This window comes from Pleurodeles waltl, chromosome 7, assembly GCF_031143425.1.
Source record: "Pleurodeles waltl isolate 20211129_DDA chromosome 7, aPleWal1.hap1.20221129, whole genome shotgun sequence".
Lineage (NCBI taxonomy): Eukaryota > Metazoa > Chordata > Amphibia > Caudata > Salamandridae > Pleurodeles > Pleurodeles waltl.
The window spans coordinates 160,641,540-160,659,023 of record NC_090446.1 but is presented as its reverse complement, the minus strand read 5'-3'; the positions used below and the strand labels follow the sequence as shown (position 1 = coordinate 160,659,023).

General features: G+C 48.9%; 1 protein-coding gene across 2 annotated transcripts in view; it reads right to left on the bottom strand.

The window, feature by feature from the left end:
• The window catches only part of PREX1 (phosphatidylinositol-3,4,5-trisphosphate dependent Rac exchange factor 1), a 718,002-nt gene that overhangs the window by 359,459 nt on the left and 341,059 nt on the right, over positions 1–17,484 (bottom strand). For both annotated transcript variants that reach the window (XM_069243446.1, XM_069243447.1), the window contains exon 6: positions 6,035–6,136. In XM_069243446.1, the coding sequence (XP_069099547.1) occupies positions 6,035–6,136 (102 nt within the window). The remainder of the gene's footprint in view (positions 1–6,034; positions 6,137–17,484) is intronic.

Sequence of the window (17,484 nt, the reverse complement as noted above, 5' to 3'; positions counted from 1 at the left end):
TCCGGTGGTGTTTTATAGTCTGATGGGCCGACTTTTATTGTTTTACGTGATATATTAACCCAAATAGTGGCAGCTGCAAGCGCAAATGCATGCATTCTCCCGTAATTTGCAAAACTCCTATACAGCATCTTTACAAGTTGAAAACTTCCTCGGTTTGCAGATGTGGGCTCTTTTTTACCCACCTAATTCGATAATGAGGACCATTTGTATTTTGATGCCTTGGGCTATTTTCGGGGTCAGACCGACCCTGTGCTGAGAGCAGTTTTAGCTGATGAATTTTATGGTCTCAACGTCGTTGGTCAACCCAAATATTTACAAAGCTTTCATACAGCCTTTTTGTTACCATGCTGTGGAAATCTACAGACCACAGAATTAGTCACTCAAGGACTCTTCACTTCCAGTGGCCCAACAACGCTTATTATTTATCTGAAATGTTAATGAGGCAAAACGCAATGATTTTAAATGCTAATTACCTGAAAAGGTAATTATGCAAATCGATGGATATGCAAAATGTTAATTATGTTTAATCGAGCTAACGGGTGGGTTACCTATTAGCCTGAGCCTTAGACAGTATTATTTGTCAGACTACCAGGAGAAAAAACAGCTTTTTCCAGAAGTCCAGTTTCCTACTCAGATTTTAATAAAAGTCATCACAAAAGCTATTACTGGACCTAAAGTACAAGTTACATACCTTCAGTAACGAAATATCTGGTAGAGACATATTCTAGTTGCAGATTCCTACCCTTCAAATTTTCCCCCAGGCCGTCAGACTGGTTCCAGAGATTTTTTTCTTTGAGCAATACCTATTCGCGTCAGTCAACTCCGCGGGCGTCGTTGGCGTCGTAGTCGCCGTGATGACGTCAGGAATAGTACATAGACGCCGCCTCAGCACAGTGACGTCAGTTTCTTTTTACGACTTTTCACGTCAAAGCACAGCGCTGCTAAGAACACTGAGATTGGTGCGTCAGAGCTAAGGACCTGAAGGGGGAATCCATGCCCCTAGAAATCAGTTCGCAAGCGGGGAGGATGGGTGGGCCGGTAAGGAATCAGCAACTAGAATACGTTTCTACCAGATATTTCGTTACTGAAGGCAAGTAACTTGTACATCTGATAGAGACTTCTAGTTGCAGATTCCTTACCTTAGAATAGATAAATACCCAAGCAATGCCATCCTCGGAGGTGGGCTACGAACCAAGATCATACTAGAAAGTCCTGCAGGACCGAACAACCAAAGTAGCTGTCCGACGGACCTGACTGTCCAGGCAGCAATGTTTAGGAAATGTGTGCAGGGATGCCCATGTAGCTGCCTGGCAGATATCCAGGACAGGAACTCCACGTGGTAATGCAGTGGCAGCAGCAGTTGCTCTGGTGAAATGAGCATGCAAGCCCTCAGGGGGTGGCTTCTTGGCCAAAGCATAGCACATCTTGATGCAAAGAAGTACCCATTGAGAGATGGACGTTTTTGCAACACTTTCCCTTTTTTCACAGCCACATATCCAATAAAGAGTTGATCGTCCACCCAGAAATCTTCAGTACAACTGAGATAGAACTCCAATGCTCTTTTTTGGTCCAGACGGTGGTGTCTCTCCTCCTCATAAGAAGGGTGTGGGGGTGCATAAAAAGTAGGCAAGGTGATGGACTGGCTTACATGAAAAGGCGTACCAACCCTGGGAAGGAAGGAAGCCTTAGTGCGCAACACCACTTTGTCAGGGTGCAGACAAGTATGGGGGCTTTGAAGAAAGAGCTTGAAGCTCACTTACTCTGCGAGCAGAAGTGAGGGCAACAAGAAAGACAGTCTTGGAAGTGAGGAGCTGTAGAGGGCAATTATGCATCGGCTCAAAGGGAATACACATTAAGTAAGGACAAGATTAAGGTCCCACTGAGGCATGATAAATGGAGTGGGAGGAAATAAATTGGTGAGACCTTTAAGTAATCGATTGGCAATAGGAGGCTTAAAGATTGTGGTTTGATCAGGTGACCTAAGAAATAGCCGATAAATACCCTTTAAGGGTGCCCAAAGCAGAGCCCTGCTGGGATAAAGAAAGAATGAACAAAAGAACCTCAGAAAGAGGGGCAGAGAGGGGATCAACAGATTTGTTGGTATACCATGGCACAAACTTATGTGAACGACAGGCGTTTGATGGAGGGACGCCTAGCTGCCAAGGTAACATCACAGACTTCGGGTGGAGGGTCAAAAGCTTTCAACTGCTTCCGCTGCATCTCCACGCATGAAGGCGGAGATTGGACAGGTTGGTGTAGAGAACCATCCCCTGCTGCTGCAACAGAAGATCCTCCAGAAGAGGCAGTCTGAGTGGAGGATTGATGGACATGCTCAATAGCACTGGATACCAGACTCTCCGTGCCCAGTCTGGAGCCACCAAGATAACTTGGGCCCAGTCAGGTGTAAATGAGGCCTGATTTCCACTCAAAACTAAAAGCGTCTCCGAGTGAGTGCCACCTTGGAAACTCCAACGCACAAAACAGTTGACATTGCGCATTCTCTGCGGAGGTGAACAGCTCTAACCAAGGCTCTGCTAACTGCTGAAAGAGACCTCGCGCCACCTCTCAATGGAGATGCCATTCGTGATTAGCTATGCATCGATGGCTGAGTTCGTCTGCTTTGGCGTTCAGAGAGCCCGCCAGATGTTGAACCACAAGGGTAATGCCCTGATGTTCCAGCCATGTCCAGAGGCGTAGTGCCTCATGACAAAGGGTCCAGGACCCTACTATTCCCTGTTTGTTGCAGTACCACATGGCAGTAGTGTTGTCCGTGAACACTTGCATTACTCTCCCTTTGAGAGAGGGAAGAAATGCTTTCAATACAAGCCTGATCGCCAGAGCTTCAGAAGATTGATATGGAGCCCAGACTCCACCAGAGACCAGAGGCCTCTGATCTCTGCCTCTCCGATGTGGCCATCCCAACCCAGAAGTGACATCTGTCACTATGGATAGATCTGTCTGGGAAAGGGAGAGGGATCTGCTGTGGACCCAATGCGGATTCGAAAGCCACAACTGCTGGTCTTTTGCAGTCCCCTTCGAGATCTGGACCATGTCAGAGATTTCCCTGATGCTGCACCCACTGGAACTTCCAGTCCTCAGAGTCAGTATCACCGAAACCCAAGACAGAGGCTGAAAAATCGGAATCTTAGCCTGAATATCTTGGACTCACTTTTCGGGAGGATAAGCCCAAAACCGCACTGTGTTCAGAATAGCTCTGATGAAAGGAAGAGTCTGAGAGGGAGTCGGTGTGACTTCGGCAAGTTGATAGTGAACCCCAGCGGGGAAGGCTCGCCATAGTCTGAAGGTGGGAGGCGTCTTTCTGGGGTTAGGCCGCCTTCAATAGACAGTTGAGGTACGGGAAGGCTGAAACCCCTAGCCTGCGCAGATGAGCTGCAACCCCACAATCACTTTCGGGAACACCCGAGGGGGGCTGGTAAGGCCGAAGGAGAGCACGGTAAACTGATAGTGCTTGTGACCTATTACGAATCGCAGGTAACGTCTGTGTGGCAGACAGGACGGGAATGTGGAAATAAGTTTCCTGCAAGTCCAACGCTACCATCCAGTCTCCTGGGTCCAAGGAAGAAGAGACCGGATCCAGGGTTCGTATATTGAATTTATCCTTCTTGAGGAAGTAATTGAGGTCCCGAAAGTCTAGGATAGGACGTAAGCCCTTGTCCTTTTTCAGCTCCAGAAGGTAGCGGGAAAAATAACCATGACCTACTTCTGGCGCAGGGACCTTCTCTATGGCTCCCTTGGCCAAGAGAGCTGCGACTTCCTGCCGAGAAGTGCCAAATGTTTTTTTTACTGTCCTCCTTATATTTTCATGTGAATTCAACCTTCTAATACCCTCCCGGATATGAGGATATGAAACATGAAAACTCTACTAATATTTCCAGGGATGGACTTTATGGCTCTATTCCATCTGTGGACAAGGGTATTTGAGTCTTGCACCTGCTATTGGTGGAAATACAAACCAAGGGATGTTCCAGAATCTCAGCCTAGCAAGATATGTAACAGAATCTTGATGGACACTCAATGTAGGTAACTAAGCCAGATTTTAGGTCTAGGCCACTGAGTTGTATGAGTAGACAGGCAAAGTCTGTGGGCAGTCTCGGTTTACCTTGGTGCAATAATTGCTGAATAAAATTGCTGAAAAGGGATGGAGGCACACCGAAGAAAGTATGAAACATTCATGTTTGTCTGCACTGCTAGATAAACCCGGATTTAGTGCCACTATGGACTATGTTGTAGAATGTAACAAAACTGATGGGAAATAGACAGAGCGGACTGTAGTGATGTGCTATCTCAGTATGTGCACGGGCTGAGCGTGGTGTAGAATGTTGAGTGAGGACGCAGTGAGTATTTTGTGGTGCAGGGAATGTTGGGGGTCCTAGACTAGGTGAAGGCTGGGGAATTAATTGCAGATGGAGGATGGAGCTCTGACAGGAACTTTAGCTGTAACTATGGGCCCATAAATTAAAAAATGTAGCTTCTACTGTATTTAAGAGGCTCCCGACTCATCGACACTGAAGACTCTTCACTCCAACTACAAAACATAACTTGCAATTTTTTTTTTTGTGGTGTAAGTCAGTCAGTCAAATAGGTTTAGTTCAGATAAAATATCCACAAAAGCACAAACGTGGTAAGCACTTTTATAATTATATAAAACATGTATCATTTAAAAGACATTCACATAGAGGCATCCAAAAGTTTATTATTAGTAACTATAAGATCCAACCACTAAGACCAAACCTCTAAGCAGCAAATAAAAGTTTCTTATGGCCAATGTGATCAGAGAAGAAATGTCAGATTTGCAAATTAGCAGCATATTCTCAAGATGCCACTGCATAATCAAACAGTGTTTTTTGAGAATCACTTTCCCTGGGGAAATCATACAAGGGACAAGAGAGCAGAAAATGCCTTCTTGACAATTAAAGGGAAACCAGTCTTGTATGGACACTCCCTACCTAAACAAGTAAATAAAGCTACATAGACTATAACCAAACAAAATTTCATGTAAAGTGTTTTTGGCATTGGATGCTTATTATTGTCTAAATAATGTTCAACCACAGGATCACTCTTGAAGAGATACTTTAAGATCCCGCTGATTGCTTGGTTTCTCCTACACATTGAGTTAAGCATGTTTGTATAGGATGATTTTGTACTTCATTTTGTTACCTGCCTAATCACTTCTGATGCCACCTACAAGTTATCAAGACCTACTCTCCCTAATCGATCAGATATGCAGTTGCATCACTGGACTGCTTTCACCCATCTGGTGCATCACATCACCCAGAGCTTCTCTGTACCATTTCAATTCAGTGTTCTCCAGATTCTGGCTCTTTATGTAAGTGATCTTAGCCGAGCTAAGGCTGCGGGGTCAGCCCCAGAGCCAAAACTAGAGGGGCATTCATGGGTCTCCTAGGCAACTTCAGCAGATTATTTTGGCTGGAGATCACAGAGACTCTACAGCTCCTAGATACTTCTAAAGGTTGGCTTTTAGAACATTGGATGAAGAATTTAATGTTGTGTTTCAGTTCAGAGCCTGACGTGCACAGTACGTGAATGGTTCAAAAAATTCTGAAAAATGTGGAAAAGCTTGATAACTATAGGACAAATGTTGCAATGATTTTATGTTAGAAACACCATTCACTAAACAGTGGGTAGAAAACCTATAGTGTTTGGTATTTCAATATTGCTTTTGATCCTTCTGCATTAAGACGTTTGCCCAGATTCATGTCCTTGGTACACACACTATTATAAAATGTTCTGTTTTTCTTTTAGAGTAAGGTTTTGTTTGTGTGATGACAAACTTTTAACCAGGCATACCGTGTTATTTATTTTAAGTACGAGTTCAAATGTGCTATGTAAGGGGAAACAGGTCTAAAACAAACATCTGCAGTTGTCTTGATGGACCAGTGATACAAATGTATATATGTTGGCCTGCATTTTTGCTGGTGGTCTTACAAATCATTACACTTTTCTTTAAGCCAGGAGTGATTTATGAAAGGCGAACCCTTATAGTATGAATTACCTTTAGGAGAAGTGGATATTTACAAATTCTCTGTATAGGAGTCAGCAGATAACCCTCTAAGGGAATGTCAGTTGTCTTTCTGCCTCCAAGGAGCATGCAACTCTAGAAAAAAGAAGAAACGGGTTAAACACTCATCTTAAATCAAGGAAAATACAATTTATGGGCATGGGGCCCTGGTGAGAAATTAATTTGACTTACTTTTCACACTACTACTTTTTTTTTTTTTTTTTAACAATAAGCATATCAACATTTATTTTTTGGTATGACTTTCCATTATAAGCATCTTATTTTGAATTAAACATACACATCATAAAAAATATGTAACTATTTTTACAGAAGACATAAAACAGCTATTTAGAAGCTAAAGACCCACTCCAACTGTGATTTCTGCTTATAAATAACAGAGGAAAAAATTATCATAATGTTTACTGATATTCCAAGCTAGATGTGGTCGGAATGCGAACAAATGCATTTTGAATGGCAGCTCTGCGGGCAATCTGAATGGTCTAAACCCAGAGCTACTTTATCAATATCTGGTCATCCATAACTGTTGAAGTAACCTGCTGTCTTTCCAAATCTGACTGGCTAGCCTTCAACCGAACCAGTGTTGTTCTCTGTGTTCAGACCATTCTGATTGACATTTTAGCATCCAGGAGCACTGGGGAAGCCTGAGAAATCTTGGAAGGTCCTGCAGCCTCCCTAGGAGCAGGCAACACATAGAAAATTGGAAACTTTTAGAGATTCAGGGAAACATATTCATTCCAGAGATCTAGGAAATTGGATTAATATTTTGGAAGGGTGACTTCTCACCTCAAGGAATAACCATAACCTATGCCAGGGTGAAACCTCTAAGTCTCTAAATTGAATTAAGCTCAACCCCCTGGCACTAATGGCCAAGAGGAGACAGATTAAACTTAGGGGACTGTGTAAAATATTTATGCAGTACTAAAAACAGTAATACATTTGAAAAGCAGAATAATAAAAATCCCAAACTGAATTAAAAAATAGAGCAAAATTTAGTAAACAAAATTACACCAAAATCCAAAAATCCAATAGGGGGATCTGAAGAAATATGTTTTTAACTTTTTAAGTAATAATAGTGAATAATCAAAGTGCCAACGATAGTCAATGTCTCCGCAGACCGAGATTGAGGTACAATCTGGTGCTGACTTTGATGTAGCAAGCGTCAGATACCCAACCCAGGTGTGCCCTGCTCAAAGATTTTAAGTTCTGACTTTAGTATTTCAAGTCCCACACTACCACAGGAGTACACGTCTAATGACCCATGGGACCTCAGTGGGGACATTTTGAGACTGACAGGGTGGCAGGCAGAAGCAACAGTAAGGTCCAGCCCAGTTTCAGTGCCACTGGTCAACTTGGCAGTTGCAGTAAAGGCCTCTTGTAGCCTGCTGTATCATTGTAGCTTGAAGAAGTGGTTAGTCTTATGAGCATTGGTTTCCAATTCATTGTCCTGGCTACTGGAGGTATAGAAGACCCAGTCCTTTAGGGCTCTTCTCAGATCTCAGACAACAGGTTCTTCTTACGATCTCCCACAGGTCCAGTAGTGTTCTGAAGTGGGTGACTGGAAATGGCATGTGCGCATGCCCTAACCAATGGGTAATAGTTCTTGGGGACAGCCCTAGCCACACTGGCCACTTTCAAGATGACAGAAGTCTTTGGTGACACTAAACTTTGGCTCTGATGGCTGAGTGTGTGTTTGTAGGGTGTACTGAGGTACCCCTAGTGTACTCCCACATCTAACACCAACATCCAGTTTGGGGCAGTCACTGTAACCACAATAAACCCATAGACAGAAGTCGTCTGCCAAAACAAAGCAGGATTTTCCAGCAATCAGGTAGTTGTCCTCCCTACCTAGTGTTATATGTAAACCTAGTAGATCAGTCAAGCAGGATTTGACATTCAAGCAAGAGTTGAAAGTGTAATGTCAAAAAGGATGCTCACAGACCCACCCTGATTATTCTGTCAGGTTCAGAGGAGTCATCTCTGCCCTCTCAGATCAACCTAAAATGAGTCCTAGGAAGCATTTTGCACCTTTTCCATACCTATTCAGGTGCTAATTACTGGACAACAGAAGTGAAAGAGGAATGCAAATTCAGCTTTCAGGATCTTCCTGCAGGGAAAAGGTAACTTCCTAAATGCTATTTTTCCTTACTATTTATTTAACAAATTTTAGACTTCATCACTGAATTTGATTTTTAATAACTATTAAAAATAGTTGTTTAATTATTTTTCTAGCCAGTCCCATTCCTGAGACACAGTATTAGGATTTCTAATGTGTACTCTGGTTTTCAACATAGAACAGCTATGACTATGACTGCCACAATGAAAAATAGCTTTTGGGTGCTAGTCGTGGTAAGGACATAGTAACATTATTTTTCCTACTTTTAAATACTATGCACCCTGCCTTGTGGATTACAAGACTTAAATAGGGGTGATTTATTAATATTTGTAAGGGAGGTTTGAGCCGCCAAAGGTGTTTGATTTGACAGGTTGAATTACAGTGTCTAAACTGACACAGTCAGGCTACAATGTTAGGCCTAAGACTAAGGCCCTCATTACAACATTGGCGATAAAAGCCGCTTACCGTCGTGCAGAAGACTGCCAACACACCGCCGCGGCCGCGGAATTCCGCCACAGCTATTATGGCCAACATGTCGGAATCCGCCAAAATTCAGACACCCACACAAGTCCGCCACACCAAAGGTCAGTGATAAACTGGCGAAAACAAATCCTCCACCGTCACGCCAACAGAAATACGCCCACACTATCAAGACACACGAATCCACGTGGTGGTCTTTCAACCGCGGTGTTCCATTGGCGGTACACACCGCCGCGCTCAAAATACACACACTTACAAAACACAGCCACATTGGACAATTCGAAATACACACACTTGATACACATACACACACCACTAACACACACCCAATACAATATAAAACACACACCCACATCAGTCACAAACCCCCACAACAAAAAATTCCGAAAGAAGGCCAGAGAGAGAGCACCAGCAAGAACAAAAGCATCCACAGGCACACAACACCATCACCCACAGAACTTCCACGCACCTCACACAACACACCACTACATATCACCCCACATATCACCACACACACCACCCCACACATCACCTACACCACCCCATGGCACAGCAAAGACACTCCAGGTTCTCGGAGGAGGAGTTCAGGGTCATGGTGGAGGAAATCGTCCGGGTAGAGCCACAGCTATTCGGAGCACAGGTGCAGCACACCTCAATTGCAAGGAAGATGGAGCTATGGCGAAGAATAGTGGACAGGGTCAACGCAGTGGGACAGCACCCAAGAAATCGGGAGGACATCAGGAAGCGGTGGAACGACCTATGGGGAAAGGTGCGTTCTGTGGTCTCAAGACACCACCTGGCGGTTCAGAGGACTGGCGGCGGACCCCCACCTCCTCACCCACAACTAACAACTAACAACATGGGAGGAGCAGGTCTTGGCGATTCTGCATCCTGAGGGCCTCACAGGTGTAGGTGGAGGAATGGACTTGGGTAAGACAAATCTTAACTATTACAACCCCTACCCTACCTGCATGCTATCACATACCCCTACCCTCACCCTCAGCACCCCAACTCCTCACATATGTCCCAAAATCAATACAACCCCCTAAACCATCTTTACGCAAGGTCCCACACAGGAATGCAAACACTGGGGTACACGGTCACCCACCCATTGCACACCATGACACACACAGATGTAAAAACCATCCTTTTATACCCCTGCAGGACCCCTACCCAACGTCACTGGACAGGAGGGTCCACACATGTCCACACCACCAACAGAAGAGGCCCACAGTGATGACAGCACCTCTGTCCAACTGGTTCTAGATGACCAGCCCGGCCCATCGGGGACCTCAGGACAGTCGGTTCTCATCACACAGTCACAGGCCACTACAGAGCTTCCACCCTCTGGAAACACCAGCACAGCACCCACCCCGCGGGCCCATACCTCCGTCCCCAGGACACGTCAATCAGCAGTGTGTCCACCACTACAGGGAACCCAGGATAACCCACCACCCCAACAACAACAGGGACCTGGGGGCAGTGGCAGTGGGCACACGGTCCAGGGGACAGAGGCCCAGGAACACAGGGGAACTGGGAGACGATGGCAACGGTACTGGCCAAGTTTCAGGAGACCCAGCGGCTGCAGGAGGAACGGTATATGGGCTTCAGGGAGGAACTCAGAATCATAAGCTCCACCCTGGGCACCATCGTAGGGGTGCTGAAGGAAGTACTCAACACCAGGAGGGACACTGTGGCACTACAAGGGGCCCCTGACACTAGCATGGACGATGAACTGCCCACCACCTCCGCCGGCGCTAGTGGACAGGAGGCACCGCCACAGGACCACCACACTAGCACCCCACCCCCTGCAGAGGGAGAACCACCCCGCAAACGGTCCCGGAGATCCAGGACAAAGACAGAGCACGATGCCAAGACCCCGCCAAGAAATGAGACCACCCTGATTGTCATCCTACTGTCCCACTTTGTCACCCTGTCCATACTTAAACTGCCTCAGCTCCAATTCCTATGCCCATTTGGGCAATGCACCTGTGAGACTAATAGACTGGACTCTGCCATGGACATTCCTCCGCCATCACCCCTCACCATTTCACTACCCCCTCCAATATTGAGCACTTAAATAAACACCCTTAAAGCACCAAAAAATCTGGAGTCTGTCTGTGATTTCGAAATAATGTATTAGCAATTACAGTGACAAAATGCTCTTTCAAGTTTAATGTCAATATACCTATGTCACACAGCTCTAGTCCAGTGGGACCCACATCTGTGAAATCGTAAGGGAAAGTGACAACTCAGTGACCATACACTGGGTGAAAAAGACACACAGTAGAGAGGTAGTAGTATTAAAGTACATGTAGTAGGCAGGTCTGTACTCTTACCTGTGTCTCACTGGAAATATTGCTGGATCATGGAGTCCCTGTTGTGCATGTCTTCTTCCTCTGCTTCCTCGTCTTCACTGTCCACAGGCTCCACATCTGCAACAACACCGCCATCTGGACCATCCTCCTGCAGAAAAGGCACCTGTCGTCGCAAAGCCAAGTTATGAAGCATACAGCAGTGAGTAGAATAGGGATCCACCTGTCATATGGAGGCACCTGAATCTGGCCTTCAGGAGGCCGAAGGTCCGCACGATCACCCTCCTAGTTCGCCCATGGGCCTCATTGTAGCGTTCCTCTGCCCTTGTCCTGGGATTTCTCTCTGGGGTCAGGAGCCATGACAGGTTGGGGTAACCAGAGTCACCTGCAAATGGTGAGGGACAACTGTTAGACGTGCACTAACCTGGAGGGATATCCCCAGACCCAGACAACCAATCCCACTGACTTGCTTCCAGGTGCTCACCTAATAGCCACACACTGTGCCTCTGGAGTTGACCCATCACATAAGGGATGCTGCTATTCCGTAGGATGTAGGCGTCATGCACTGAGCCAGAGAACTTGGCATTCACATGGGAGATGTACTGGTCTGCCAAACATACCATCTGTACATTCATAGAATGATAACTCTTCCGGTTTCTGTACACCTGTTCACTCCTGTGGGGGGGTACCAAAGCCACATGGGTCCCATCAATGGCACCTATGATGTCGGGGATGTGTCCCAGGCCATAGAAATCCCCTTTCACTGTAGGCAAATCCTCCACCTGAGGGAAAACGATGTAGCTCCGCATGTGTTTCAGAAGGGCAGACAACACTCTGGACAATATGTTGGAAAACATAGGCTGGGACATCCCTGATGCTATGGCCACTGTTGTTTGAAATGACCCACTTGCAAGGAAATGGAGCACTGACAGCACCTGCACTTGAGGGGGGATTCCTGTGGGATGGCGGATTGCGGACATCAGGTCTGGCTCCAACTGGGTACACAGTTCCTGGATTGTGGCACGGTCAAGCCTGTATGTGATAATCAAATGTCGCTCCTCCATTGTCGACAGACAGGTCCACCAACGATCGGTACACCGGAGGATGCCGCCATCTCCTCACATGTCCCAGCGGACGGTGCCTATGAAGGACAACAGCGAGCACAGAGTCAAACAACTCAGAGGTACGTACCCACAGTTTACACAAAACACCAATCATACACAAAAGGTGGCCTGTATGTGTGTTGAGTCTAGGCCTAGGTATGTGTGACGCAGTTGGAAATGAAGCCATGTGGGCCCCTGAAATGGCGGCTGCCTGACCTGTAAAGTGGGACAATGGGATGTGAGGTAACTGCACTGGCGTTGTACACCGTCGCGGTAGGCGGCCGAAGACTGCGGCGCAAAGCTGCATTGGTTAACATTGGTCCCTATGGGCCCTTGGAGCCAATGGCGATGTAAGCCGGCGGTGACGGTACGCACCGCCGCGGACGTGACTGCCATTTTCTATCTGTTCAATCACTCGATACCCGATCTTCGACAGGAGAGGACCTACACTGCAAGTGCTGCTGTGACCTCGGTCTGGAAGAGACAATGGCTCGAGTGTCTGGGGAAAGGGCCCCTGCCTTCACATCAGAGGAGTTGGAGAAGCTTGTGGATGGGGTCCTCCCCCAGTACACGCTACTCTACGGTCCTCCAGACAAACAGCTAAGTACACAGGGAGCATGTTGTATGGGCTATGCCTGTGTGGAGAGGGCTGGATGTAAGAAGGAAGGGGGGGGAGTGCTGCTTGCATGAAAGAGGGTGAATGCATGTGCCACATGGCAAGGGTAGGGATGGGGGCCAATCACTCCGACGGTGCAGTTGGTAATAACTTCTCTTTTTCCCCTGTACATTTCATGTAGGTCAGCGCCCACCAGAAGAAAGATATTTGCCGTGCCATCGCCAAGGACGTCCGGACCCTGGGGGTCTACCACAGACGGAGCACCCACTGTCAGAAAAGATGGGAGGACATTCGCCGCTGGAGCAAGAAGACGGCAGGGGCTCAGCTGGGGATGGCCTCCCAACGTGGGAGGGGTGCCCGTCGCACCCTGACCCCCCTGATGTTCAGGATCCTGGCGGTGGCCTACCCAGAGTTGGATGGGTGCCTGAGGGCATCACAGCAGCCACAAGGGGGTGAGTGCACTCTCATTCTGCGGACTTTGCGTGCAGTGGAGGTGTCTGGGTGGGGGAGGTGGGCTGTGGGTTTCCCTAGGCCAGGGCGAGTTCTGTAGGCAAGACCCCTCCGTAAGGCAGGCCATGTGGCACCCCAGCCCACCTCTGTAGAGTGGGAAGTACACCTAGTCATGCCCCTGTGTCATCTATGTGTGCAGATGTCGTCCATAGCCTTGTAGGCCATTTCCCAGAAATTGAACAGTGGAGCCCAAGAGTGCGGCGTAGTGCAGGGGGCTTCTGTGTCTGTCGTGTCCGCCAACAGTAGCGGTAATGCATGCACTCAACATGTCTTTCTTCTGTCTTCCCCCCCCTTTTTGTGGTCTGCCTGTTCTTGTGTGCATTAGCATCATCAGACGGAGGAGCAGTGGCACCGGCGCACGAGGGAGCTGCATCCCACATGGCCCAGGAGGGCGACACTACGGAGTCTGAATTCACCAGTGGGATGGAGGGCGAGGGGAGTTCCACCGCGGGGACAGGAGCTGACACCAGCGACACAGACTCGTCCTCTGATGGGAGCTCCCTTGTGGTGGCGGCAACATCTATGCCCCCCGCATCTACAGGTACAGCCGCCACCCCCCCTACCAGCACCACCCTCCCAGCAGCCCCTCAGCCTTTGCTCCGTGCCCGCTCACCCAGGAGGGTGGGCATCACCTTCGCCCCAGGCACCTCAGGCCCTGCCCCAGTCACCCCTGCTGCCCTCAGTGAGGAGGCCATTGATCTCCTCAGGTCCCTCACTGTTGGGCAGTCTACCATTTTGAATGCCATCCAGGGTGTAGAGAGGCAGTTGCAACAAACCAATGCATTCCTGGAGGGCATTCATTCTGGTCAGGCGGCCCTTCAGCGAGCTTTTCAGACTCTGGCCTCAGCACTGATGGTAGCCATTGTCCCTGTCTCTAGCCTCCCCCCTCCAAATTTCTCCACCCCGACCCAATCCCCTGTACCTCAGCCTATCCCAAGCACACCTACAGACCAACATGCACACACGTCAACACCCAAGGGTAGCTCAGGCAAACATAAGCACCACACATCCCACAGGCACTCCCGCAAGCATCACACACATGCAGACAGAGCAACATCCACTGCCTCCACTGTGTCCCCCTCCTCCTCGTCTCCCTCTTCCCTCCCAGTCTCGTCTACACTCACACCTGCATGCAATACCTCTACAGCCACTACGTCCCTCTCCAGCATACCCACCACCATACCCCGCTCACGTGCAGTCACCACCCCCACTACCATTCACACGTCCCCTGTGTCCTCTCCCAGTGTGTCTGTGACAACCCCTCCGAAGATACACAAACGCAGGCACACACCCACCCAACAGTCATCCACCTCACGACAGCCTCCAGCGCATGCACCTTCACCCAAAGTCACCAAACGTACACCTCCTACAACCACCACCTCTTCCTCCACTCCCAAACCCCCTCCAGCTACCCGTCCCAGTTTGTCCCAAAAACTTTTCCTGTCCAACCTTGACCTCTTTCCCACACCTCCCCCGACCCGGCCGTCTCATAGGTCCCGAACTAGCACCTCAGCCACAACATCTCCCGGACCAGTGGTGCCTGTAGTCACCAGAATCTGGAGTGCACCGGCCACCAGGGCAGCCAGTGTGGCACGGAGCCACAGCATAGACAGTCCCCCACCTGTGAAGCATCAGAAGTTGGCCAGTGCCCGGCGGGAGAGGGGGAAGACTCCAGACACCAAGGCTGCTCCCAGGGGTCCAGTTGGGAGTGTGGAGTCAGCTGTGACACCTTCCAAGGTGGGGAAGGGGCACAAGAAACCCGGCAAGTCTGGGAAGGGCAGCACGGCGGAGAAGACCGCCATCAGCCCAGCTGCCCAGGAGGCCACCGCCAGCACCAGCCCAGCTGCCCAGAAGGCCACCACCAGCACCAGCTCAGCTGCCCAGGAGGCCACCGCCAGCACCAGCACCAGCCCAGCTGCCCAGGAGGCCACCCGTCAGCAACAGCCCAGCTGCCCAGGAGGCCCCCGCCAGCACCAGCCCCGCTGGGCCATGAAGGACCGCCAGCAGCTGAGACCCTGCAATGGAGACCACCATCTCAAGCACCGCTGAACAGGGCATCGCCATCTCAAGCACCGCTTAACAGGGCACCACCATCTCAAGCACCGCTGAACAAGGCACCGCCATCTCAAACACCGATGAACAGTGCACCGCCATCTCAAACACCGATGAACAGGGCACCGCCATCTCAAGCACCACTAGCCCATGAGCGGCAGGGGCACTGACGCAACTGAGTCCGTCACAGGGTGAATGATGCACTCTGGGCACCATGCCCCCTCCAGAACCAGTGGAGACTGTCATCCACTACCTCTGTCCTTAACAGGATGAAGCACTCTGGGCACCATGCCCCCTCCAGAACCAGTGGAGACTGTCATCTACTTGTGAGACTGTGCCTTTGCACTCCCCAGGATGGAACAGTGGGCAACCCACACCCTGTATAGACTTGTGAGACTGTGGCTTTGCACTCCCCAGGATGGAACAGTGGGCAACCCACCCACTGTATAGACTTGTGAGACTGTGGCTTTCCACTCCCTAGGTTGGAACAGTGGGCAACCCACCCACTGTAGAGACTTGAGAGACTGTGGCTTTGCAATCCCCGGGATGGAACAGTGGGCAACCCACCCACTGTATAGACTTGTGAGACTGTAGCTTTGCACTTCCCAGGATGTAACAGTGGGCAACCCAGCCATTGTAGAGACTTGAGAGACTTTGGCTTTGCACTCCCCAGGATGGAACAGTAGGCATGTGGCCCCCCTTGTGGATTTGGCGTTGTGCACTCAAGCGGCTGAGGTGCCCCCCCTTTCCCTCCCCCTGAGGTGCCTGTTTTATTGGTATCTGATGCCCCTGCAGTGTTCTCTCCGTCATTGTCGGGGATCTTGTGTGGGCCTCGCCCATACCGTGTGGTCCCAGTGTTCCACAGACTTTCTTAGTGCACTACTTGGACTACTATGCTTGGTATATATTATGTACATGGTGTATATATATTTATGCCTACTTGTTTTTAATATATTACAATGGTTACACTAATTTTCTATTGTCTTTGCATTCTTCCGGGGAGTTTGGGGGGTGTAACTGTGATGTATTGATATGCATTATTGTGTGTGTTGTAGTGGGTGAGGGTGGGGGTGTTGCATGTGTATGTCCCTGTTTTTTGCCTCCCCCCTCCCCTGTGTCATAGGTGCAGTACTCACCGTGGTCTTCGCCGTCGGCGTTCGTGCTCCTGGTAGAGGAGCAGGAAGACTATTGCAGGTAGAATTTGGAGTTCCGGGTCCATGGTGTCCTCGTTCCTCATGGGGTGTGTAGAGGTGAACGTTTTCCCTTCGAAATTCCTGTTTCCGCAGTGTTTTTATCCGCGTTGAATCCGCCCCGGAAAAGGTGGCGGATTGGCCTGTCATAATAGTTTGGGCGGTACATTGTCTCCCGCCTGTCTGTTGGCGGTGACCGCCGTGCTGTTTGTTTGTACCGCCGTGGCGGTCGGAGTGTTAAAGTGGCTGTCTTTGTTGGCGGTTTCCGCCACGGTCGCAATTGCAATTTTTTTACCGCCGGCCTGTTGGCAGTCTTACCGCCGCTTTAACACCGACCGCCAGGGTTGTAATGACCACCTAAGTCTTACACTGTCACTATAGTGGATGGCCCAATAGGTCCTGCACTCCACTTGTGACATTTAACTTACAGGCCATGAGTAAATTTTGTACCACATACTATGGACATATAGGTAAGTTACGTATACCAGTTAGGTATATGCCAATTCTATCATGTTTAAAGAGGGACCACAGGCACTTAACTTCTGATTTGCATGGTTAAAGTGCACAGAGGTCTAATATCAGCATAAATATAGGGTTCTGCAAAAGGAGAAATATTTGGGGGGACCAGGCAGAAAAGGATGATTTCCTGCAACGCCCTACACAAAGTACAAATTACTTACCTTCGGTAACAAAATATCTGGTAAAGACATATTCTAGTTGCAGATTCCTTACCGTAGAATTTCCCCTAGGCATCAGACTGGATCCGGAGACTTTCCTTTGAGCAATACCCTTGCATGTCTGTAGCTGACATCGGTCGACTCCGTGGGCGTCGTTGGCATCATAGTCGCCGTGATGACGTTGGGAGTAGTACATAGACGCCGCCTTCGTGCAGTGACATCACGCCAAAGTGCGGGGGTGCTAAGAACACTGAGATTGGTGCGCCAGAATTAAGGACTTGAAGGGGGAATCAATGTCCCTAGAAATCAGTTTGCAAGCGGGGAGGATAGGTGGGCTGTAAGGAATCTGCAACTAGAATATGACTCT